General features: G+C 42.7%; 2 protein-coding genes across 2 annotated transcripts; both read left to right on the plus strand.

Annotated features, from left to right (window-relative positions):
- Window positions 1-522: 522 nt before the first annotated feature.
- On the plus strand, window positions 523-4,834 carry wnt1 (wingless-type MMTV integration site family, member 1). The gene is made up of 4 exons (XM_023844487.2): window positions 523-766; window positions 3,132-3,385; window positions 3,609-3,874; window positions 4,168-4,834. The coding sequence occupies exons 1-4, from the start codon at window positions 666-668 to the stop codon at window positions 4,657-4,659; spliced, it is 1,113 nt and encodes a 370-aa protein (XP_023700255.1). The 5' UTR covers window positions 523-665; the 3' UTR covers window positions 4,660-4,834.
- A 14,116-nt stretch (window positions 4,835-18,950) lies between these two features.
- rps26 (ribosomal protein S26) lies at window positions 18,951-23,455 on the plus strand. The gene is made up of 4 exons (XM_023844461.2): window positions 18,951-19,107; window positions 19,770-19,947; window positions 23,049-23,179; window positions 23,356-23,455. Exons 1-4 carry the CDS (start codon window positions 19,105-19,107, stop codon window positions 23,389-23,391), a joined length of 348 nt encoding a protein of 115 aa, XP_023700229.1. The 5' UTR covers window positions 18,951-19,104; the 3' UTR covers window positions 23,392-23,455.
- The last annotated feature ends 783 nt before the right edge of the window (window positions 23,456-24,238 follow it).

A 24,238-nucleotide genomic window follows, 5' to 3' on the forward strand; every position in this document is an offset into this window, starting at 1 on the left:
CTGCAGAGCATCACTGAGACAGAGAGAGTGAGGAAGACAGCAGCAGCATCCGCAACGGGGACAGCACAGCAGCCAACTCCAGACTGATAGTTCTGTTAAAGAGCAATTATACTCAAATACGAGCGGCTTTCTCATTCGAGATTTCGTTTTGTTTTGTTTTGCGTTATTTATAAGAGCCGACTAGTGAGCTGACGATTACCTGTTCCGACGGGTGTAGCGTAATAGTGCGAACCACGGAAAGTATAGGTTCACGGATATGCGTTTGTGATTTATGGATAAGCATTTACGATTTCCAGTTCCCTGCCAAGCGTCAACTACAGATTTTGAACGTTTTGAAACGGATAAGAAACGAAAAAGAAAAAGCATCATTCGAGTCTGAAAGGGAACTCTTTCAGCTTATTTTACTACTGTGGCATCAAATTCTCACCTCTAAATGAATTACTAGATAAAGTAAATAGGTTGTTGTAGTTTATTTAATAACGAGTGTTCTGTTTCACAGAAGACAGACATCAGTCACGAAGACATAAATTACACTGATATTTTTTTCCAATGTTTACAATTTTATGTTAATTATTTTTGTAGGGGGCGTTGAGAATTGTTCATTATTACGTTAACTTATCTGGTACACATAAAGTCTGATTTTATAAAAGCTTTTCGGAGACACAATGCGGATCCTCGCTTTGATTTTGGGCGTGAAAGCAGCATCCATCCTGCTGGTGTCCTCGCTCCCTGGCACAGGGGCGGTCAACAATAGCGGCCGATGGTGGTGAGTTCAGTTAATAAGTCAAATGATAACTCCTAACCAACCATTCATGTTTACTAAGTACACTGCGCCTTCGCTCTCATGTGGATATTGTCCTATTACCCTAATGGTAAGAATTAGTCTAAACGGTAGGTAAACACCTTGATTATATTTGGCATTGATCAATAAGTGTCAAAATTGTCATTTTGCTTGTTTTCTATTGATGCTTTCTTTTTTGTATGAAATTGCTAATTAAGCATTTGAGATAAGCTATAGGATACTTCTATGGAAATTTACAAACGGTAGGCTATATATAGCACAAACACAAAATTAAAACTGTACACTGAGGCATCTTTTGTAGCTAATAAATTGAAACTTTACACGTAATAATCATGTTTGGTATAGTTTAGCCAAGTGTACACAAGTGGTAACAACACTGAGCGATTACAACAAAACAACTGCAAATATATGCTCATGTGCCAGTATCTAAAATAGTGTGGTGAGTTGATTATGTAGCAGCTTTATAAGATAACTGATGACGACCAGAGGATCACGAGGGATGTCAGTCTAGCGAATGAGAAACCTTGTGATCACTGGCCTATGCTAAGATACTCAATAAATTACAGGGACGCTCAATTGATGCCAACGTTTGTCACTTCACATTATTTATCAAGTTTGCCGCCAGATTATATCAATGATTTTTTTTAGATATAAATTAGTAATTTATCTAAATCAGTTGCACCGCCGGCTTAATAGCAGCGAAAATGACATATATGAAATTCAACAATACGCTGTATACTGTAAGGCAAGAATATACTGTTCCATTTTTTTTAAAGCCTCTTTATTTAACCTCCATGTGTTTATTTATTTATAACAGCTGTGCAATTCCTTTGTGAATTAATTCTCTTTCCTTCTCGCGCTCTGTCTTTCTCTCTTTTTTCCCTCCCCTGTCATTTTGACAGTGTGGCTTGAACACGGGACAGAATTTTTCAGTCCAATGTGGGATAAATTAAATGTGGATTTATTTTATAGCTGTGAGCAATTCCATTCTAGGTCGCGTTCAGGGTTATCCACGTAATACGCAGAACATTTTCAACAGAAGTTGCACTGTATGCATATAAACTGGTTCATCTGACAATGCTTTGTTAATAATTTACAAATTGAGCTGAAACTGGTGACGATCTGAATATTCCGATTAATTGAAATAAGCATGTGCATTAATTCCAAGAATACATTAGAAAAATCTGCATTAAAACCATTTGCCTGTATCATAGTAGAAAGGTTATATCGTGGCCTCAAAAAGACTCGTTAGGCAGTAACGGTTTTGGATTTTTAAATCAGTACTAAACATTACAATTATGCGACTGAATTTCTCGAATTTTTACCATGAGTATGAGACGGCGCGAAAAGACGAGCAACATCGGTAAACATGCCACCAGTAGGCCTATAATAATTTTAAGAATACAGAACTACATAATCGAAATATAGAAATAGAACATCATGTAGGCTTTCATTTTCTGTATGATTTTTATTGTTTGGCTCTGACATAGCTGCATGCTACGCGATTAGTGATGATTCTGGTGGCATTGTAATGCGGCGTTTTTTTGGCACTGTTTACTTAACGGTGTACTTAACAGGTTTAGCTAATTGAGTATGGCCTTCCATACTTATTTAATAGGCCTACACTTACACATGGCCATGAATAAAGGAAAACACGCAAAATATTACATAGCCTAAGTATCGGGAGACATCAATGTTCCTGTTTTACGTTACGGTCATTAGGTAGCCCGTCAGTCAGACATGTAGAGGTTACACGCAGTGACGTAACGAGAAGCGAGATGCTTGACCTCAATTGTTACATATTCAGCTGAATTAATGGCTTAAGTGAAACTGAAACGTTTACGCCGATCTGGGTAAAAGCACCTGTTGGCCAGCGCCGAATTAACGAAACGTTAAAGGGCCGCCTTAAAACAACTGTGTCGGCCTCCAAAACAGATTATCTTTCAGTAGAATAGTAAAAAAAAAATATATATATTAAGAACTTATTTTCTTTTGCCAAAAACCCGTAAAGACAAATTAAAATGTTCTAAGTTGACCTATTTTAAAAATAAAAGTATATGAAGTTAGCCTATTTTTAAAAATATGTCACTACTGGCAACTTTTTTTCTGCATGTGAAACTTCTAGTTATTTCCCCTAAGGCCTTAAAGTGAATCCCATCGTTTATCTTCATCATTTATCAATTATCTTACGTTGCGCAACTTATTTTAAAGTCACGCAACTATAGTTCTTGAGAGGCTATAAAAATTTTGATTATTATTTAAACAAAATATTTTCCCCGAATCATCTTCACCCACACTAACCTATCTCTTGTTTTCCCGTCTGATTTAGGGGCATCGTAAACGTGGCTTCCTCCGCCAATCTCCTTACCAATTCAAAGAGCGTGCAGCTGGTCTTGGACCCGAGCCTGGCGCTGTTGAGCCGCCGTCAGCGGCGCCTCATTCGGCAGAACCCCGGCATTCTGCATGCCATCGCGGCCGGCTTGCACTCGGCCATAAAGGAGTGCAAGTGGCAGTTCCGCAACCGCCGCTGGAACTGCCCGACCACCCACAGTCCCACAATCTTCGGCAAAATTGTCAACCGCGGTTAGTCTCTCTCGCCCCTCGCAGAGCAGAGATAATCATAATGTCCTTTAAAGGGCAAGTTGTTCTCGTTTACATAATGGAGAAGTCTTTATGTGCCCTCCGCTGTTTTGTTTTAAATATTGCCTTAATTTTTGTTGGTTGCCATGGCATAATCTATTCATTAACACTTACGAAAAGCGTGTCCCATCTGAGGTGCTTAACTTAATCTGTGCTTCTGTGACAGGTTGCAGGGAAACTGCATTTGTGTTTGCCATTACAAGTGCGGGGGTCACTCATGCGGTAGCCCGTTCCTGCTCTGAGGGGGCTATTGAATCCTGCACCTGTGATTATCGGCGCCGAGGCCCTGGTGGGCCAGACTGGCACTGGGGCGGCTGTAGCGACAATGTGGACTTTGGCAGGCTGTTCAGCCGCGAGTTCGTGGACTCCAGTGAGAGGGGTAGAGACCTCCGCTACCTCACAAATCTGCACAACAATGAAGCGGGGAGAATGGTGAGAGAACTACAGACGTGTTCTGTGGCAGCTATTCTAATACTGGCCCTCCTTTATAATAGAACCTGCCTTGTTTTCTTGCTGCCATTCATATTCTCTGCCTCTGAACCCTCATCTAGGCAGAACTTGCCTGTCCATCATCTAGTCAAAGCTGAATTACATTGTTTTGATTGGGTGGAGTTTGAGAAGCAGAATCCCGCCCAATCAATTTGTATGTGTTGTGTGCAGACATGATCCTAGATGACGCCTGTCCCTCTGTATACTTTGCCCCCTGCCTCCCCATCCCACCCCAGACCGTGTCCTCAGAGATGCAGCAGGAGTGTAAATGCCACGGCATGTCAGGGTCCTGCACCGTGAGGACCTGCTGGATGAGGCTTCCCAGCTTCAGGGCGGTGGGAGACTTCCTGAAGGACCGCTTCGACGGAGCCTCGCGGGTGGTCTATGCCAATAAGGGCAGCAACCGGGCATCACACCGGGCCGACCCACGGCACCTGCAGCCCGAGAACCCGGCCCACAAACCACCCTCCGTTCGTGATCTGGTGTACTTCGAGAAGTCCCCTAACTTCTGCTCGTACAACGGCAAGATGGGGACAATGGGCACGTCTGGGCGCAGCTGCAACAGCTCATCACCCGCACTGGATGGGTGCGAGCTGCTCTGCTGTGGGCGGGGCTACAGGACACGGACCGAGAGGGTGACGGAAAGGTGCCACTGCACCTTCCATTGGTGCTGCCATGTCAGCTGCCTGAACTGCACCAGTACGCGCACACTGCACCAGTGTCTCTAAGTGGGGCTGGGAGACGTGCTGTGTGGCTCAGGGAGGGCAGATCCGGGGCAGAGGGGACTGGGGAGGTAGGGCAGGTTGGTGTGGAGAACGACAGAGCTTTAAAGGAAGGAGCGATGGAATGAGGAGGGTAGCGAAGGAGGAAGTGTAAGGGGAGGAGAACAGGAAAGCAGGTGTGCAGGGGTATATGGAAAGCGATTGGGGGGGGTGGATGAGGACCAGCACTCATATCAGTTGTGGGGGGGGTCACATGTCACAGAGCACTCACCTGGAGGGAAGGGTATAAATGACAAAACTTCTGATAGTGGGGGGGGGGGAGCAATATGCCCCACCCCTGATTTTTAATCCATGGTGTAAGTACTTCTTTTGTTCTTTTTTTTTTGTACAAAGCAGAGGTTCCACTTCAATATGAGTGATAGCAGCAAGAGCGATAGTGTTGAGGCATTATGATGAAGAATAAAATTTATTGAGAGGGCATGGATTTGGAGGGCAGAAAGGAACTGAAGGACTTAGCAGGGGTATCAAAATCCGAGAAAACCACCGGCATGTAAAATAGTCAGAAGGACGAGTCTGTAAAACGCAACTCTTAGATTCTTTGTTTTCTCCTTCTTAGACGGCACAGAATTTTAAAGGTCCTTCCCTCCTTCCCACGGACACGTCGCCTGACACATGTATTTGTGGCCATAGAACCGCAAGCATGGTTTCACATAAAAAGCTGAAAAACTCTTTTCGCGCAGTGGTTATTCGCGAATGTCTCTGCATGTTGTATTCCTTTGCTGCAGATAGACGTCTCGCATAAAAAACATGCGAGAAAAAAAATCAGCGGGCGGGATAGGCTGCCGCTTCTCGATTGCTGCGTTAAGCTATGGGCCTGAGCCAACCACTTATGATTTCCTATTTTCATTTCCCCTCTCATATTTGAGTTGTAATCTTGTTTGCTTCACCCGTGATTTTGCCACAATTTGCAGTATGACACAGATTGGTGATGGCTTTCCCCTTCCAGCAATTTCTAGATAATCTTAGTCTAAGACAAACTAGTGCAAATATAGCAATTAATGGTTTAATTAAAAATTATGTGTAGGTATTCTAACCTGTGTATGTATGCAGGGACTATGACAAGACCATATTTGGAATTCAGTGATGCCAGTTTTTGACGAAGCAGGTCGATCAGACATTTTCCCTTTGCCGATTGCCTCCATCGTGTTGCAATAGGTAGCAGTTTATGCTAAATGTCTCCGGCCATCCCAGGATTCCTGTGGGCCGATGGGTCTGCTGTCATCCAGGCCGGTCCAGCTCACTCAGCACCTCGTCTCCAGTGGACTGACTTCTGGCGCGAATGCTTTGCCACTAAAACGTAAACCATACTGCAAATCAGATGTTGTAAATACATATTTATGCTGCAGCTAAGCTCAACAAAGGCAGTAATTTACCAACAAAACATCGTCATAGCGATTCATTAAGAGAAAGATCAAATCGGAATCACTGATGGGTCAGTTTGATTATGTGCATTGTGCTGATTTGATGTTTCTGGATCTGTCTGCATTTCTTGAAACATTGTTTTGAGCAGGCGAGGTGGGTGTTTCATTGTTCTGAACTGGATATAGTGACTGAGGAACATTTCAGGTACTTTCAGATAATGTTCACATCACTGCTTCCTAGTTCACCTCTGTCACTCTGGATATAATTACCATTACTGTACATAAGATATTTATTATGAATGTCTATATAGCTATAGTTCAGAGCAGTGAAAAAAAAAATATTTTAGTCATTTGTTAAACATTTTCTTGTTAATAGATTTAGTTTTAAAAGGTTGTATTTCTTATAGTATTATAGATCAATAAAGGTTATATTTTCAATTAAGCTGTTGTCTTTAATGCTACTTAATAACCGCATTTCATTATTGGCTTCTCTGTGGTATTTTGTTTGCTTTTAGACAATTTTTGCTTCCTTTCACTTATTTTTATTCACCATCTGCTCTCGTCCTCATCATTTCTGATGCCTCAATGTCACTCCTGAACATGCATCCAGCCAGCAACCCTAACCCTCTCCCCGGCCACATTCCTACCCATAACCCCGCTGTCCCGCGTCTAATTCTGAGGAACAGCGGTCCTGGATGCCGACACACATTTAGGTCCCGCTGTGCGGATTTTACGGTGCTAAGTGTTTCACTTCATTTGCTTAATGCCGGAAAGAAAAAATAAAAAGAGGAATAAATACAGTAATGAATGGCTCCTCTCTCCTGGCTTCCTGGCAGACGGTTCAGACCATGGTTGTCTGGAGGTGCACAGCCCTGGTCCGCGCAGCCGGTCGTGGCGGGCCAGAGGAGCGCAGGGGGTCAATCAGCCACACCGCCACACAGACCGTGAGGAGGTAGCACGCACCCCCATGAGAAACCAGCACTTGCTGGGGCGAGGGGAGAATGGGGAGCAGACTAGGAAAGAAAAGATTAGGGAGAGGTTCGAGAAGAGGGACACGGCAGAGGGGAAAAGAAGAGATGGTAGCTGAGATGAATGGGGGAATTTATGAAGTGAAGAAGAGAGGAGAGAAAGACAGAGCAGGACGACGGAGAGAGATAAGCGATTTGAAATGGATGGACAGGGAGAGAGTGGCGACAACATGTAAACAATGGGGACAAGGGAAGGCACTGCAAACACAGGCAAGGTAGCAAAAGGCAGCAAAAAAGAGAGGAGGCGATTGTGGCAAAGGAGAAACCGACACGGGTAGAGAGCAAGAGATGTTTGACTTATAACATACCCTCCACAATTAGGGTCCAGGGCCAAAAGCACATTGTATTTGATATTAAGTGAAGATATGTTATTATGTATCTAAGTACTCGGTGCTGAAAGAGATACAGAGAGAGAGAGAGAGATGGGAAAGTGGACTGGCCAGAACCAGAGAGGAGCATGACGGACTGTGCAGACAAGTCCAAGATAATGGATAGATATGAGAGGAATATGGAAAGAGGAATAATACAGAGGAGAAAAACAGAGTGAGCCCCAAAAAAGGAAAAACTGGAGAGTTGGAATGCCAAAAAAGGGAGAGAGAGAGAGAGAGAGAGAGAGACAAGGTTGAATTCTCAGGAGTGAGAGGCGGGACAGAGAGGCGGGGATCCATCCTTGTGGGAGTGCCAAGGAGTCAGTGATAATTAGCTCAATTAGTGACAAAGGCAGTGTAATAAATAGTGACTTAGTGTCTGGGCCCCCGCCGGCCCCTCCCACACAGCCTGCTCTGAGGCCCAGGCCTGACGGACAATTCATTAAACCGACAAAATACCCCACCGTCCAGGCGTGACGCTGCGAGTTAGCCCCCCACCGGCCTGCGCCATTGTTCTAATTGTCTGGGTTGGAGTCACTTTCTGCCACCCCCCCTCTTATACCCCTCCCATGCTCTCTCTTTTCAAAAAAAAAAAAAAAAACCCGCAGAGTTAATGCCCCCTACCTAACTCTGGTAGGTGATCGGCAGGTTGAAAAAATGCTGAGGGATTTTTTTGTGGGGGGGTGGAATGGGGGCAACGGGGGGGGGGGGGGGGGTAGGGGGGTATTGGGATTAGGGATTGGGGGTTGCCTGGGAGTGCAGGGACCAGCCTTGATTGGAATGTAGGGGAGATGAGTCCAGGAGCTCGGATGCGGGACAAAGCGAGAGTTAATTAGGAAAGATTGAAGGGACTGGCGACAATGGGACACCACCCGAGTAGAGATGAAATTGCTTCCGTGGATTATTGGGGAGAGGGTGTGAGTTGGAGGGGGGGGGGTGGGCTTGGGGTTTTTTTTTTTACGGGAGGCTTGGATTGATGGCAGCCCCTCTGGTTGGGGCGCAGGGGACTGTAGGAGGCTGACCGGCTGTTCCCACAGTCTGTCTCCCTGCAGCCACCTTTGACACGCAGGTCTGCCAGACGAAGAGCTTTGCTGGGGGGGGGCACAGAGAGTGGGACACGAGGGGAGTAAGCTCAAGGGGGGGGGGAAACAACAACAAAAAAAAGGAAAACAAAAAATTCATCATTATTCTGAATTCGAGACAGAAGGAGAGAGTGAGAGAAAGGAGGGGAATTGGGGAAGGAGGAAGAACCCCCCCCCACACAACCCCGCATGGCAGTCATAGTAACAGGCTCAGGTACAGACAGAAATCTGCAATTGGCGCCGTCTCTAAACCGTCCTGCAAAGACGGATCCGTTAAACTGAAGCTATTTCTCCACTGATGCTGAGACCCATCATTTGCAAACTCATTAGGCTTGTAGAGCACCATGGCTGGAGAAGATGTGGACGCCTTCGGCACCCTCCTACACGCTCATCGCTCCTACAGTTAACTATACTATCAATTATTCCCCTCTCTACAAATCCCAGCGGTCAAAAAATCCACAGGGCGCAAATACACATGTTGGCGTTCTACTCTAGGGTCAGGGCACGTGCAATGTGGGACGACATGCCACGTGGGGGGGGGAGAGTCACAGGTTCACCAGTTTGCAGCATCCTAAAGCCTCTGTGTTGAAGGGTGACGACCTTCCGCCGCTACTGTCCTCGTTCCACGTGCGTATTTGTCAGAAAATGACACAGCCGTCCCCGAGCGAGGTGTCTTCCCAGGGAGGACAAGGTGAAGAGGACGACTTACAGCAGATATTTCTGAAGGGAATATGATAGTATGCAGAAGAAAGACGGGACAGCAAGGGCCAAGACTTCTTATTAAAATTCCTGCAAAATTGCAGAAGATTGTTTTCCCAACTGAGGACGAGGGGCTTGTGGGAAGGACTGTTTTAAGGGGGTGATCGCTGGAATGTGGCATCCAGCTTTGGTCGGCACAGAAAAGGCCGCGCTGGCATGGAGAGGGAGTTTGACTTCTCCTTCACGTTCCAGCGGCTACCCTGTTAGCATGGGCTTCCTTTGGGCCGCTGACGTGCATGTTGGCACACGTGTTGCGCCCATGCGCGCTTGGGAGCAGCTGGGAGGCAGGCAGCACCCGCCAGAGGCGAAGCCCCACTGCTGACCCTGTCAGCAAATGATTGGCCCTGATAACTACCACACTGCATCAGTCAGCCTCATGGTCACTGCGCCGTCACCTCCAAGCTGCAAACATAAAAACACACTGCTTTACACTCCGAGGTCCCACAATTCACATTAACTTAAATAATGCATTAAATATACATTAACAGAAACACAGAAACATTCGCGTGCATAACAGAAGCGTATGATTGTTATAAAATTATATAGAGAATAGAATAGAATAGAATATATTTTTCACCTGCAGATCTAACAATTTATAACATATGATAATATCATATATGGGCATTTTGAAGAAAAGGCCCACATGAAATGTATGAACAAAGACATAATCCGTTCTGCAACTGCACAGCAAATAGTGGGGGCGACGATCTTCCTGGTTCTCATGGCGCAGCTAATGAAAGCGGCGTTTCAGGGCCTAGCTGAGACAGAGTGGATTTTGAGGATGTCACACTGGAGAGTGACAGCGACACGCCCCCCCACCCCATTTACAATGCAGTTTGGATTGCCCCAAGTCACAGAACAAGTCACAATCACACAAGGACCCATCTGAAAGAGAAAGATGGACGATGCACTGAGTAGTAAAAATTTTGAAAGAAAAACGTAGAGGGAAGCCCTCAGGCCGCGGGGGAGAATTCCCTGCACCCCCCACACCACTGGGCTCCCCCTGCTTCACGCTGGGCTCCAGGGTCCGGAGGGGCATGGACATTGGCCCTCTGTGAGCGACGAGGTAGGTAGGAAGCCAGCGCAGGCAAATAATTTACGCCCCGTTATCAAACCCCCACATATCCTGAGCACGACCTCACTCATTATCTCCCATTGCCCCCAAAAAAAGGTTAACACCCAGCAAGACAATTTTTCATTCACACCAAGTCAACTTAATGGACTTCACGACAGCACATACTAAGCCTTCATCCGTGAAATAACAGGCCTTAATTTGTACCGTATTTGATAGTTGCTTACAAAAAGAAAATGATAAACACATATTTAAGTCTATGCATAAAAACATCTGGCATAATACTTAGATACATCTTACACTTACTGTCTAAATTTTTCTCACCAAGAACCAGAGATCATGATAGCAGTCTCATGTGTCTTACAAAAAGGTTATCGTATAAATCATAATATCAGTAACAAATGAGCTGGTCTCTGATGAAATGACCATAGAATAATTTGATTTTTACTTCCGTATCTTAAATTAACTTTGCTTAACAAATGCTTGTGAAAATTCGACGCACAAGTTTTTGATTTTCTCACCAGCTGTGTGTCACTTTGTGTTCACTGGTATCACTCCCTACCTGCCTGGGCTTCTGCAGATTGGCCAGCATGGACAGTGAGCCCCCCCTCACAGGCCCAGACTCTGAAAACCCAGGCATTAATCATACATTGTCTGAGCACTGTCCACCAAGAAAAAGTTGCTTAAGACAAAGAAGAAGGAGCTCGGGTTTTTGGTTTTAATTACTAGCTGTGTTTTTACAGGGACGGTGGGCAAGAACTCAAGTCTGACACACAAGGAGAAGAATGTTTATTTGCTGCAGTTTGGGAGCAGAGTGGCTTGCAGGAACACTGACACATTATTCTGTCAGTCACATGTACACACATACACACACACACACACACAGGTTTGTAAGTATATCTTTGTGGGGACTCTCCAATCATTTCTATGGGGGGAAATTGTAATCCCACACGATGACCGTAACCCCTACCCAGCCTTAACCTTAACCATAAGTAGCCAAACAAAATATGAGACTTTTAGTTTTTTTGATTGCATTCACAGATCTTTGTGGGGACCTCAAAAATGGGCCCCACAATGTCAAAATATCAGGTTTTTATTACATTGTGGGGAACATTTGGTCCCCCACAATGTAATATAAACATAATCCACACACATACACATACCCTAATGTAGCTCTCAAGTGAGACAGCAACACACACATCTCAGCAAATGTGCTGACCACTGACAGTTGTTTAATTTCATCTTTCCTCACTGGCCTCACTAACGTTGCGATTGCTACTGTCTGAGGGCTGCAGCCTTTCAGTTTTCGTGAAGGGTAGACACCGCCATGACTGAATACAACGTCCAGGGTATCACAGCAAAGGAAGGAGGCCGAACCGTTCACGTCCATATTCCTGCGTGTTTCGTGTCTCACTGCAAGCACCTTCCCACCATGGCTGCGCATCCCTGTTCTGGTCCCACACGCTATTCCCTGGAGCTGCGCTGTCAGGGATTGTCAGGAAGACGTTTCATTTGGCTGCTACTTCCTAACCGAAACGATGCTGAAGACAGACAACCACAAGAGCCGCACACAATCCCCCCCCCCGCCTTGTGCCTGCATCCATGCTGAGAGATCTGCTTGCGTAACAGAGCCCCCCAACCCCCCAGTTCTCCCTCACCGCCCTGTGCACCCTGTTCTTTAATCACTTCCAGAACAGAACTGTCCCGACAGAAAAATGTGTCATCATCCCCAGCCCCTTCGTCCCCTTCCCTCCGATTCTCACTCGCTCTCTCTATCTGTCCTTTGGGGCTGTAAAAGACAGGAGAACAGCTGAAGTCCAGGCTTATCTCCACTGCCTGTCATCAGTCACCAGTTATAACATCCATGCTGGTTTAGCTTCCATGTCGTTTGCCCAATTGGCTGCATCAGAAAGACTGCAGTGGTGCTGCGGTCTGACACATCACAGGGGCTGCAAGTTTCTCCATAATGGTTCTGTATATTTCAGGTGCAAAACCTCCTATGCATTGGCTCAAATGTACAATAGCCACAGAATGTCCAGTACCTTCTGTGACAAAGACCCATTTTTTTTGCAGGTCGCATCATGCACTTTGTGTACTTTAGCAATTGTTGTCACAACAAACAATGCAAAAAAGTGTTTCCAGCATTAGAAGAAAAACAGGTATTTTTTTTTAAAGATGCCCTAGAAATAAATTTATTAACTTTCACAGATGGGTAAAATTGCAAACTATCCATGATGCTTTAAATAACAGTGTGTACCAAAGGAATGATTATCCAGAAAAAATAGCAAACATGAAACAAAATAATGTACATGAAAATAAAAAAGGAAAGAGGAAAAAAAAATTCAAGGACATTTGTAATTAAATCCTTGGTTGACATCTAGTGGCCATTGTAGAGCCAACACCTCCCAAAAAAAGGTCTTTCTCCATTGTCCATCTTCCACAACCACTTATCTAGTATCATGATGCAAATTGCATGATGCAAATCTCACAGCGTAGCTAAGCTGAATGGTGTGTGCGCCCTGCGATTGGTTGGTGTCCCATCTTAGGTCATTGCCTGTGTCTGGGATAGGCTAAGGCCCATGGGACCCTCTGTAGGATTAGCGGGTATAGAAGATGGATGGATGGATGGATGGATAGATACTTTGTACATACAAAGCAAGGATTACCTTAGATATATGTAAGAACTTACATACTTGGAATCAAGATGTTTTTGTCACAAAAGATCAGTATGTTACAACAGACCCACAATGTTATACTACATAAATAAAATACCCATAGTATGTGTGTGTGTGAGTTTGCATTGCAACAGACTGACTTATCATCCTAGGTGCTTCACTGTCCTGTGCCCCATCCATCCTGGGTGACTCCACTGGACAAATGGCACATGATGGGCAATAAGATAAAATAAAAGACGGACTTTACTAATGGCACAAGGGGGAATCTTGGCATTACAGAACTCAGAGAAACTCTTGGGACACTTGCGTAATTCTGCAAAAATGTCGCAAATTTATTGGTTTCATAATACAAGACCATTGACAAGCAATGTTTAATATCTGCAAATATTTTCCACACAAACATTTTCTTTTAATTGCCATAATTTTATTGACTGACTCATTCAGTTTTTTTCTTGCCGTTTTGCTATTAATTGCAATTGTGGTCACACAGGGATACTAAACAGAAATGTTTGATGTATTATGTTCCTACAAAGGTGTTACTAATTAAAATGCACCCAATGAGACAATTAACTTTTTAACTCAGAACAGCTCTTTTAGAACTATAATTTGGATTTCGATTTATTACTACTTGAATATTTAGCTAAAAAATAAGCAAATGAGTAAAGTAATGTATACAGATAAGAATGTATTGTATACAAATAACCAAATAGCAGCCAAAGAATGTACTACGCAAAGTGAAGAGTGCCAGAATATGTAAACACAGGCCTTGAGGTTATATTGCTCGGTTGTGAGGAGATATGGCACATCGCAGTCATGATAATGACAGTAACAACAACAACAACAACAACAATAATAACAACAACAACAGTAACAATGAGTAGCAGCAGGGTATTATTCCAGTAAGTGGGTCTAGCGCAGAATCCAGAATTAAAAGCATAAACTGGATCACTTCAAGAGACGGTCGACAGGAGCAGAAGTTCAGAAATGTCATATTCTGACATTCCCTACCCATTATCTTAGCGAATGGTACCGTTTTTCCATCACAGTCCACGATTTTTTCAATGGCCTAATATTCCCTTGAGGTCAGTAAAGTTTAATTTGATTTGATTAAAGTTTATTTTATTAATTTGAACTATATATAATATAGGAGATGCTGAACACATTGGCAAAGCGACGGCATGTCGGGCTATCTAAATGTATGCTTGGCACTCAGATAGCTGCGGCATATTTTTCTCGTTTTACCGAAAATAAACGTCGGAGAAAAATTAAAGGATATTTAATATTTAATGCAGATTTGTACTTTTTTTTAGAGAGAAATGTTTATTGGTGACGGCATTGACCAATGGATCATAATGAATACATTTTCACTGATATCATTGAATGCATAAACGGAACACAGGTTCTGATCACTGTAATAAAGTACTAAATGAAGGTGATTAGGTCTATGTGAATAGCCAACTTTTACGAAGTATTAATATGCAGGTAGTGTCAGAACACTGGATTGGAATTCAAACCTTTGTTTCCCAATTGCCACGATCAGAACACCGGCCTGCCCCGTCCTATTCCGGTGAGGGCCAGCAGATGGCGCCGCTGGTCCGGCTACACATTCTAAGTCAAATGCAATCTTAATACTAACTGCTCCGTATATAAACACTTAGGAGTTGATTTTTCCATGCTTTTTTAACTTACGTGAATGGGACAATCGACCCCTATATGTTTTGAATCCTTGAATCTTGAATCTAGCTTCAATCTCAAATGCAATGACAAAGAAACTATGTTGCGGGTGGTGGCTTAATGGTCAGGGAAGTGCACTTGTAATTGAAAGGTTACAGGTTTAAATCCCCAATCAGCAACGCACCACTAAGATACACTGCGCAAGGTACTGCTCCCTGGGTGTTGAACTAGCTTCCACCTGCTATGTCACATATGGGTTAAATTAGAATTTATTGATCAGTGATCATTGTTGACACACCACATTGCAGAACAATGAAATGTGTTCTCTGCATTTAACCCAAATGCGACATAGCAGGGGGAACAGTGCTTGTGGCGGTGCCTTACTGGTCTGAGATTCAAACCTGCAATCTTACAACTATGAGTGCACTAATGCAGTGGACAAATTTGGTTGTTGTGCACTGTGTGCTGTGGTGTGTCAACACCGGTCACTTAATTCTAGAATTAAATGTAATTATTACGTAGGGAGAAAATTTGCAAATCACTATCTTTAATGCTATTTTTTAGGAAAGTTGTTTTATTCTAGGCTTTACAAATTCTGCTGCTGAAGGGCAGCCAATAAGCCACAGTACAATTGACTGTTAGCAGGCTGCTAGGATTTTGTATTAACGGTTATCTGACAGAAGATGGAATTTTAAGTTTTTGAAGTATTTTCTCTCTATTACTTTATCCTGTTTTTCTGTGTTTCTTCATGTCTTTCAGTCAACTGAATGTCATTGCACATAAGAAGTGAATGACTCTTCGAGGTCGTGCCGTGTGTTTCACAGAAAATGCTGAAAGCCTCTGGACATGTCCAGTAATTTCTTTCCTTAATTTTCAACTTTTTAAACTGAAGTGACTTGACAGTCCTTCCCATCTATTGTGTTTTGGGCCATGCAGGGGTGGAGGGGAGCAATTGTGAGACCAAATTGTATATGCGTCTGGAATGCGAATGCCGACTGGTGACAACTGTCTTACATCAATCTCATCTCAAGTGTATGTTTAAATCTTTAGCTAAAGAAACAGCAATTACACATTATATCCATCCATCCATTTTCTGTACCTGTTTGTCCTACTCAGGGGTCTCGAACCTATCCTGGAAGCTATGAGTACAAGGCAGGGGGGGCGGGGGGACTCCCGTGAGCGTGGGGGGAAGGGATTTGTTTGTATTTTAGTTCAATATGTACTGGATATGGGTTGTAACATCTATGTTTTTTAAGCTCCCTAGTGGTGAAATACTTGAAAAAAAAAGATAATCCAGTGCTTTTCATTGAATATATTCGAAGGAGTAGAACTTAACTTTGTATCTTGGAACTGCAGAGATTTGCAGTAAATCAAGCAAGTTATGAATAAGAGGAAAAATACGGAATCTAGAGATATATCCCACAAGAAACTCATCTTTTAGTTGAGGAAATCTTTAGGATTATGAGGAGGTGGCAGGGTAGTGTATTCACAGCTTCTTTTTCTTCCCAAGCCAGAAGGGTCATGACACCTATGAAAACTGGCCTTGATTGAAAATGGTTTTTTTAAGTATCTTCATCTCAGGAGTTTTGTAAAGGCACGTCAAAACAACTCACTTACTAGACCCCCATATTCACTTATTGAAAAAATTGTGACAAAGGATAATTCACGAAAGGGGAGCATATCAGAGATTTATAACTTACTGGTATCTTGCTCATTAGAGAGTTTACAATATGAATTAAATACCTGGAAAGATGACTTGGAATGTGAAACTGCAGTGGAGGACGGGAAGATAGCTTGTGTTCACTGACTGTGGCATGTATTGATTTGTTTAAAATACAGTACAGCTATTTCAAACACGTTTCAAATTACTGAACTGTGTAGCCTATAATTCAAAAATGCTATAATACAGTACTGAACTGTACATAAAATATAGCTCATTGTAGTTTCACTGCTGCATCTCATTGGCTGATTTTTGACAGTTTATCATAAGCTTTGATGAGTCTATATTTGTCATTGAGAGAAAATGAATTTCTTTTTCCTGTCATGTTTACTGTGCTTGCAGCATTAGCCTCAGGTAGCTAGCTGGAAGCAAATGGGTTACAGCACAGCAAAGTAGAGCAATCAAAGAAAACATATATACTGTATATACTATAGTTTTAATTTTTTCCATATGTTGGTATGTTTAAAAATAATAATAATGATCACTGTAACCAAACTACAGTACTTGATTACAATAAGTGAATTATTTAAACAGTGTTTGTACAGCAATGATTCTGTCCCAAGGTTTTTGATCCATATAAGCGGTCGATCACTATAACCTTGATCACTATACGCAGTTTCCACTGTATTTGTTTTTATGGCATGTTGTTCATACATTCTCACCAGCACATACTGGCCTCTTGTTAACCAATCCCCGCGGTAATTGCAGGGAAGCTCATGCATGAGAACTGACGTCAGCCATAATGACGGAGTCTTACTCTTAGCTGAGGAGTTGGCTCTTTTCCTAACTAAAAGTTGCTCTCAGCCACTTTGTGAATCGGTTTTAGGGAAAAAATTAGTTAAAACCTTTTAGTGCGATCTAGGTGTATTTAGTGGTAAGATAAAATGCTTTGTGAATATGGGCCCAGGTCTGGAAAGTACAAATCCAGACCAAGGTTTTGATTCAACAAACCAGTATAAAGAGTCACAGTCACAGGGCGCTCAACTGGTTGGTTGAAACAAAACCTTGGTCTGGATTTGTACTTTCTGAACCTGTCACAGTACAGCATGGCACAGGCAGGAAAAAGGTGGTGATAACTTGCAGTTCAGAGACAAACAAGGATTTAATTAATTAAACAGAACACACTAGACAAAGGCACAAATTAAATGTGCCACGAGGGGTCAAAAACTAACAAGGAAAAATAAGAACCAACTAAAAAAAAAAAACTAACACGCACAGAAACCAAGGAACCAAACAGGCACTGAAAAATAACCAATAACTGGTAATACAACACTAAGATAAAAAAAAAAAAAACATGAAACAGAAATACAAAACCAGAACAGAATACAAACAGGGCAATGTTTCAAAGGGAGAGAGAATAGAAAAAAACACAGGGGAACAGAAACCCATCAGTTACAAATAAACAGGTCAGCCTTAAGCCCATGACTAAGAGAGCTGTAGTTTTTGCCGCAGGCTACAGCCCACCACAGTCCGGGACGCAGGGGAAACGCCGAAGGGTCGAAGGACAGAGAGGGGGACAAGCGACGATATATCGGATGACAAAATAAAAACACCTATCCATATTTCATATTATGCTGTATCGTTTTTTTCATGGTGTCGAATCAGGCAGGAAGGTGGTGGAAAAAAGAACTGTTTTTATACACTGGACAATCATATTCTTTTACATGTTGCCGCTAGTTGTGTAAATATACACAAAGTGCGGATAAATCACTTACTTTTACTAAACATCCTCTCAGTACCTATATGCCTCTGTATACAAATCCAACTTTTTTCCATTGAGCGAATGATCAGGGGTGGCATTCCCGAATGCTTCGTAACGCTAAGTTGTTCGTTAGCTCGTAGCGCTCCCACCCACTCGTTCTTTATCTTGTTCGTTATTCGCTACGATCAATCGCGTTCGGCAAAGCCACGCCAGACTATCTGGTCTGGAATTGAAAATCCCACGCCAGTCAACTGACCAAAGTTGACAACCCTGCATTTACATTACATTTCTCACTAACGCGCTACAGTATGTACAATGAGCAAAGACGAAAGTGATTAGGTTAACTTTGTCAAACAAATAATATATAGAGTTTACCACATGTATGGTGGTGAAGTGGCTAGCATTGTGGTTACATTATGGATGGCATCCTGTCCCGATCCACCATGACCATGCATTGGATAAGGGATTACAGAAGAAGTAGCGACTGATAAATTAAACATTTGCATGCATATCCATCAAAGGATGGATGTATCATAACTGAAACTAGAATTGATAACTAGTAAAACAAGTTGCACTGAAATTTATATGGGTGCTTACATGCTTTACAGAAAACAGCAATAAACATGTATTCAAGCTTGCGTAATTCATTCATTCATTTCCCTGTACTGTATATAGCTACCCGCTGCATTGTGGGATGTTTGGGTCCTCCAACAGAACTCACTGAAATAAAATAGTTCCCACCTAAGAACGTGAATAATAAAATCAGATATGACTTTATTCTACCTTGTATTATACCCGTTTAACTTTCACATAAATATGTGAATTCAATTTTATATAAAATCACAGGTTTTCATTCCCTTTCTTATAATAAAAATTCTTTGGCGCGGAGGCATAGTATAAACTCGAAAGTGCTGCGGTCACCGGCCCTCTTTCCAGCTTCTCGAGCGAAAATGGTGAGTGTGAAGTGGACATGTGCATGGGGCATACATTGAGGTTTCTAGTGAATTTTAGCAAGAAGTTCATTCTTTTTATAGTTGTGAAACAAATATTTGTTCTACATGATATGAAGGTCTCAGACTGAAAATGTTGAGTGATATATAAAGAGTGTGGAGTGCGGACGCCGTGAATCGGAAAGGAAGCATGTGTAGGCTGCTGCCGGGGCCTGGGCGCCAGCGCACGAGCTGAAAGTCTGATTATTAGTTAGTTCGTTTTCGTTTAAATGCGACTAAATTCCGGATCAAGTCATATGACCGTCATCCGAAGACAAAAGTCAGTGACTTAACATAAAATTGAGGTCGTATGTCACTTTATGTGAAACAGCCCGCACAGATATAGTAACATGGTCGTCGTCTGCCCATTTGTTTGTCTTCCACTTTACATACAGGTCCGTTTTGATCAGGTGTCTAATTGCAAACGCGGTGCCCCTGATATAAATGCATTGACTAAATTAATTTGTCGTACTCTTTAGTGCAACTTTTATGTGAGCTGTCATTTTTGCAGGTTTTTTTATAGGTAACATTGATGGCCACAGACCTTGTGGTTAGATTCTTTTAAAATTTTAGTTGTACTGATGTGTACTGAAGTGTTAAACAGCAGTGCCCTCTAAATTTCACAGACGAAGAAGAGAAGAAATAACGGCCGTGCCAAGAAGGGACGTGGGCACGTCCAGCCCATCAGATGCACCAACTGTGCCCGCTGCGTGCCCAAGGACAAGGCCATCAAAAAGTTTGTCATCCGGAACATAGTGGAGGCGGCTGCTGTGAGGGACATCTCAGAAGCCAGTGTCTTCGACTGTGAGTATCTGGGCTAAGAGCTGTGAAATTCCAGACGCGGTTGTATATCCTTAACATTTGATGTTGTGTGTAATTGTAGTTATATTTTGAATGAGTAAGATTTCAGGGACGTACTGTTTCAGGCAACAGGGCTGTTGTTTTTGTCCTGTATCAAACAATGGGGGTTTTGTTTATGTTTTGTCTTATTTATGTCAGCACGTGACACTGTTCTTTGATTCTTAAAGCACTTTGAGGTTACCAAGTTCGTATTTTTGATTAATAGTTTCTTTTTGTTTGATCTAGAAGCTCAGTATACACGAACTGTGGTGTTTCCCACCAAACTGGGGCTTTTGCAGGGCACGGCGGGTATAAATACTTAGTTAATCCTTCATGGCCAGTTAACTGTGGTTTAGCCTTAGTTTCAGTCCTTTGCTTCAGCAGACCATGCTTTCAGGACCAGGGTGGAAAGGGGGAGAAAATTGAACGGCAGCAGGTGTTTAAGGTGGTGGCTGCTGATGCCTGTGCTCAGTGTCGTTTTAGTCACATGCTAATGTCCAGCCTGCTGCTGTCCTTCCTGTGGACGTGAAGGTTGCATTAGCAAGTTTGATGTTATCGATGTTTGCACCTTAATTTTCTCTCTGGGACTCTATCATCAGTCTAAAACACATTTTTGCTGCACTTTTCCATGTGTGCTTTTGGGCTGTAAACGGTGGGCCGTGCCACAGCTTGTGTTCATACTACACTTGGCTGTGGATGGTCACGGTCGGTACATGCATACAGCAGTGATATTCTACCAGACCAGGAGAGGGCAGATGTATTGCAACAAGCACAAATACAAGCAGTCTAGTGTAACAGGTGAACTGTTTATGAACAGTTTTAAAGTTATAAGTCGAGGCTTTGGTAGCATTATGGTAATATTAGCTGGAATTCCCCCTGGTTCTGCTCGGTGAATTTTATCGCCGATATCTTAAAATGAATAGTGTTGCTTTTTAAAACACCAGATACCTCTATATAATGTCTGAACAGTATGGGAAAAAAATAGGTATGGTGATAACTCCTCATACAGCCGCTCACCATAACTAATACTACCACAGTAACTATTCTTCCTCTATTCTTTTGTTGTTGACTGTTGATCTGTGGAAGTCTGTGCTGCCATTTACTGGAAAAATCTAATCAATTATCTTACACATGCATGGTCGATGCACACGGATACGCATGGTTTCTGCTACACGAATCATCTGCGCTACACATGCAGCCAGCCCCTGATGATATTTACATCACTTACCCTCGTTTGCGACCGAAAGTGCATGCAGAAAGGTGAAGATTGAATTGGCCTCAAGCCTTTTAGCTTGACAGCCTTTTCTCAGAATTCGATTGTGTTTCATATGCCAAATAGTTTGAAAGCATTCTTGCAACCTACAACCCTGTTTCCAAAAAAGTAGTGACTGTATAAAATATATATAAAAGCAGAATACAATGATTTGCAAATCAAGTAAACCCATATTTGAATTGAAAATAGAACAAAGATAACATATATGTTTAGACTGAGAATTATTTTTTTTATGACAAATATATGCTCATTTTGCTCAATTTGAATATGATGCCAGCAACACGTTTCAAAAAAGTTGCCACGGGGGCATGTTTACCATTGTGTGCATCACTTCTTTTCTTTTTTTACACAACACTTTGTAAGGGTTTGGGAACTGAGGGGACCAGTTGCTGATGTTCTGAAAGTGAAATGTTGTCCCATTCCTTGCCTGATATATGATTTCAACTGCTCAAAAGTTCGTGATCTCCTTTTGTCATATATTTTGTTTCATGGGTGACAGGTCTGGACTGCAGGCAGGCGAGTCTAGCATCTGGCTTCTTCTACTGCAGAGCCTTGCTATTGTAATACACATAGAATGTGGTTTGGCATTGTCTTGCTGAAATTCGCAAGGCCTTCACTGAAAAACACGTCATCTGGATGGCAGCATACGTGGCTCCAAAACCTGTATATGTTGTTCAGCATTTATGGTCCCTTCACAGATGCACAAACTACCTAAGCCATGGGCACAATGTCCCCTCCATACCATCACGGATGCTGGCTTTTGAACTGTCCATTGATAACAAGCTGGATGGTCCCTCTCCTCTTTAGCCTGGACGACGCATTGTCCATGATTCCCTAAAAGAATCTGAAATTTTGATTTGTCAGACCACAGGACCATTTTCTATTTTGCCTCAGTCCATCTTAAATTAGCTTGGGCCCAGAGAAGCCAGCGGCCTTTCTAGATCATGTTTAGATATGGTTTCTTCTTTGCATGGTAGAGTTTCATCCTGCATTTGTGATGCAGTGATGAACTGTGCTCACAGACCGTGGTTTTTGGAAGTGTTCCTAAGCCCAGGCAGTGATTTCCACAGTAGAATCGTGTTATTTAAACGCAGTGCTGCTTGAGGACCCAAAGATCAGGGGTATCCAATACTGGTTTTCGGCCTTATCCCTTGCATACAGAGATTCTCTGAATCTTTTAACAATGATATGTACCGTAGATGATGAAATTCCAACATACTTTTCAATATTAGGTTGAGGAACACTATTCTTGAATTACATCATTTGTCCACGCAGTCTTTCAAAGAGTGGTGAACCTCTTCATCTTCACTGCACAGAGACCCTCTCTGGGAGGCTTTTTTGATACCCAATCATCTTACTGATCTCTTGACAATTAACCTAATTAGTTGTCAGATATTCAACCAGGTGTTTTGTTTTAGCATCACACAACTTTTCCAGTCTTTTGTTGCCCCTGTCCCACCTTTGAAATGTGTTGCTGGCATCAAATTCAAATTGAGCATATTTTTGTCATAAAACAAAATTTCTCCATTTCAACATTTAATATGTTGTCTTTGTTCTATTTTCATTTAAACATAGGTTTACATGATTTGCAAATCTTTGCATTCTGGTTTTACACATTTTACACAGCTTCCCAACTTTTTTCTAAATGGGGCTGTAGAACGTGAGATTTCAATCCCCACATCTTTCTTCCTTCTACCATATCGCTTTGTATTTTCGAAACATAGGAATGTCCAAAAGTTCCACCCCACCAATTCCTTTAACACTAAAATAAATCTTATCATTTGTTGCACAGCCTACGTTCTGCCCAAGCTCTACGTGAAGCTGCATTATTGCGTAAGCTGCGCCATCCACAGTAAGGTGGTGAGGAACCGCTCTCGGGAGGCCAGGAAGGACCGGACACCCCCTCCACGCTTCAGACCCAGTGTGAGTTTTTGTTACCTTCACATGCACATAAATTATGTCCACTGTGGGTGACCTGTTTGCATAGCAGAGTGGCTTATGTTAGCAGTGCAAACAGTGTGTGTCCTATGTGAGCAGGAAAATGGCCTTCAGTCTAGCTTTTGGATAATTAAAATGTTGCCCTTTTTCCTTTTGTATAGGGTGGTGCCCCTCGTGCTCCCCCCAAACCCATGTGACCCTGGATGGCTTTGAAGATTGTGTAAATAATGATTACGCAACATTAAACATGATTGGAGACACCTTCCTGTGTTTTATTGGGGGATGCATTGAGATTTGTCTGACTAAACACATCTAGCGGTCAGTAGACACTTGCATGAGAAGGTGAAGCAGTGTCCTCAACTGGCAGCTGGGTGGGATGTAAAGTCATTTTGGGGAGCTCCTCTTTCGTACCTCTGTTAAACTTGGGCTACACCCTTTGATTTCATGTTGGATTTGGCTTAATTACTTTTAAGAGTAGTCGCTGTGTGTGGGACCTTGAACAAGGCCCTTAACCGCAGCTCCAGGGACACCACATGCTGGCTGACCCTATGCTGTGTCTCATGGCGAGTAAAGACTCGTTAAAAAAAATAGTCAGTTACACCACATATGTATTTGAAAGATGTGATTGTGTACATGCTCTGCAGTGGACTTAAATGAAGCAATGGAGATTGGAGTTGGCAAACTGTCGAGGACTTAATTTAACATCCAAGGTGTACAAAATTTTTCTGCCCTCTGCTGCCTGACCCCTCCACAACCCTGACTTGGGTAAGCAGTGTTTCTGCTCCTGACATCTCTCCATGGTGACCTACCATGCCAACAAAAATACATCAATCAACCAATCATCTAATCCAATGCCTGATTCCCACCTCCACCCCTGTGCACATGTTATTGAATTCTGTTGGTTATCTGCACTGATAGGCTATATGACCTCATTTAGCAGATGCTCTTATAAAATGAGCATACTTAGGTATTTTCCAAGGAAAAGAAAAACACACCAAGTATGTAAACATAGCAGGCATGTAGGTGGGGGCAACAATCTCTCCT

The sequence above is a fragment of the Paramormyrops kingsleyae genome, chromosome 6 (assembly GCF_048594095.1).
Source record: "Paramormyrops kingsleyae isolate MSU_618 chromosome 6, PKINGS_0.4, whole genome shotgun sequence".
Lineage (NCBI taxonomy): Eukaryota > Metazoa > Chordata > Actinopteri > Osteoglossiformes > Mormyridae > Paramormyrops > Paramormyrops kingsleyae.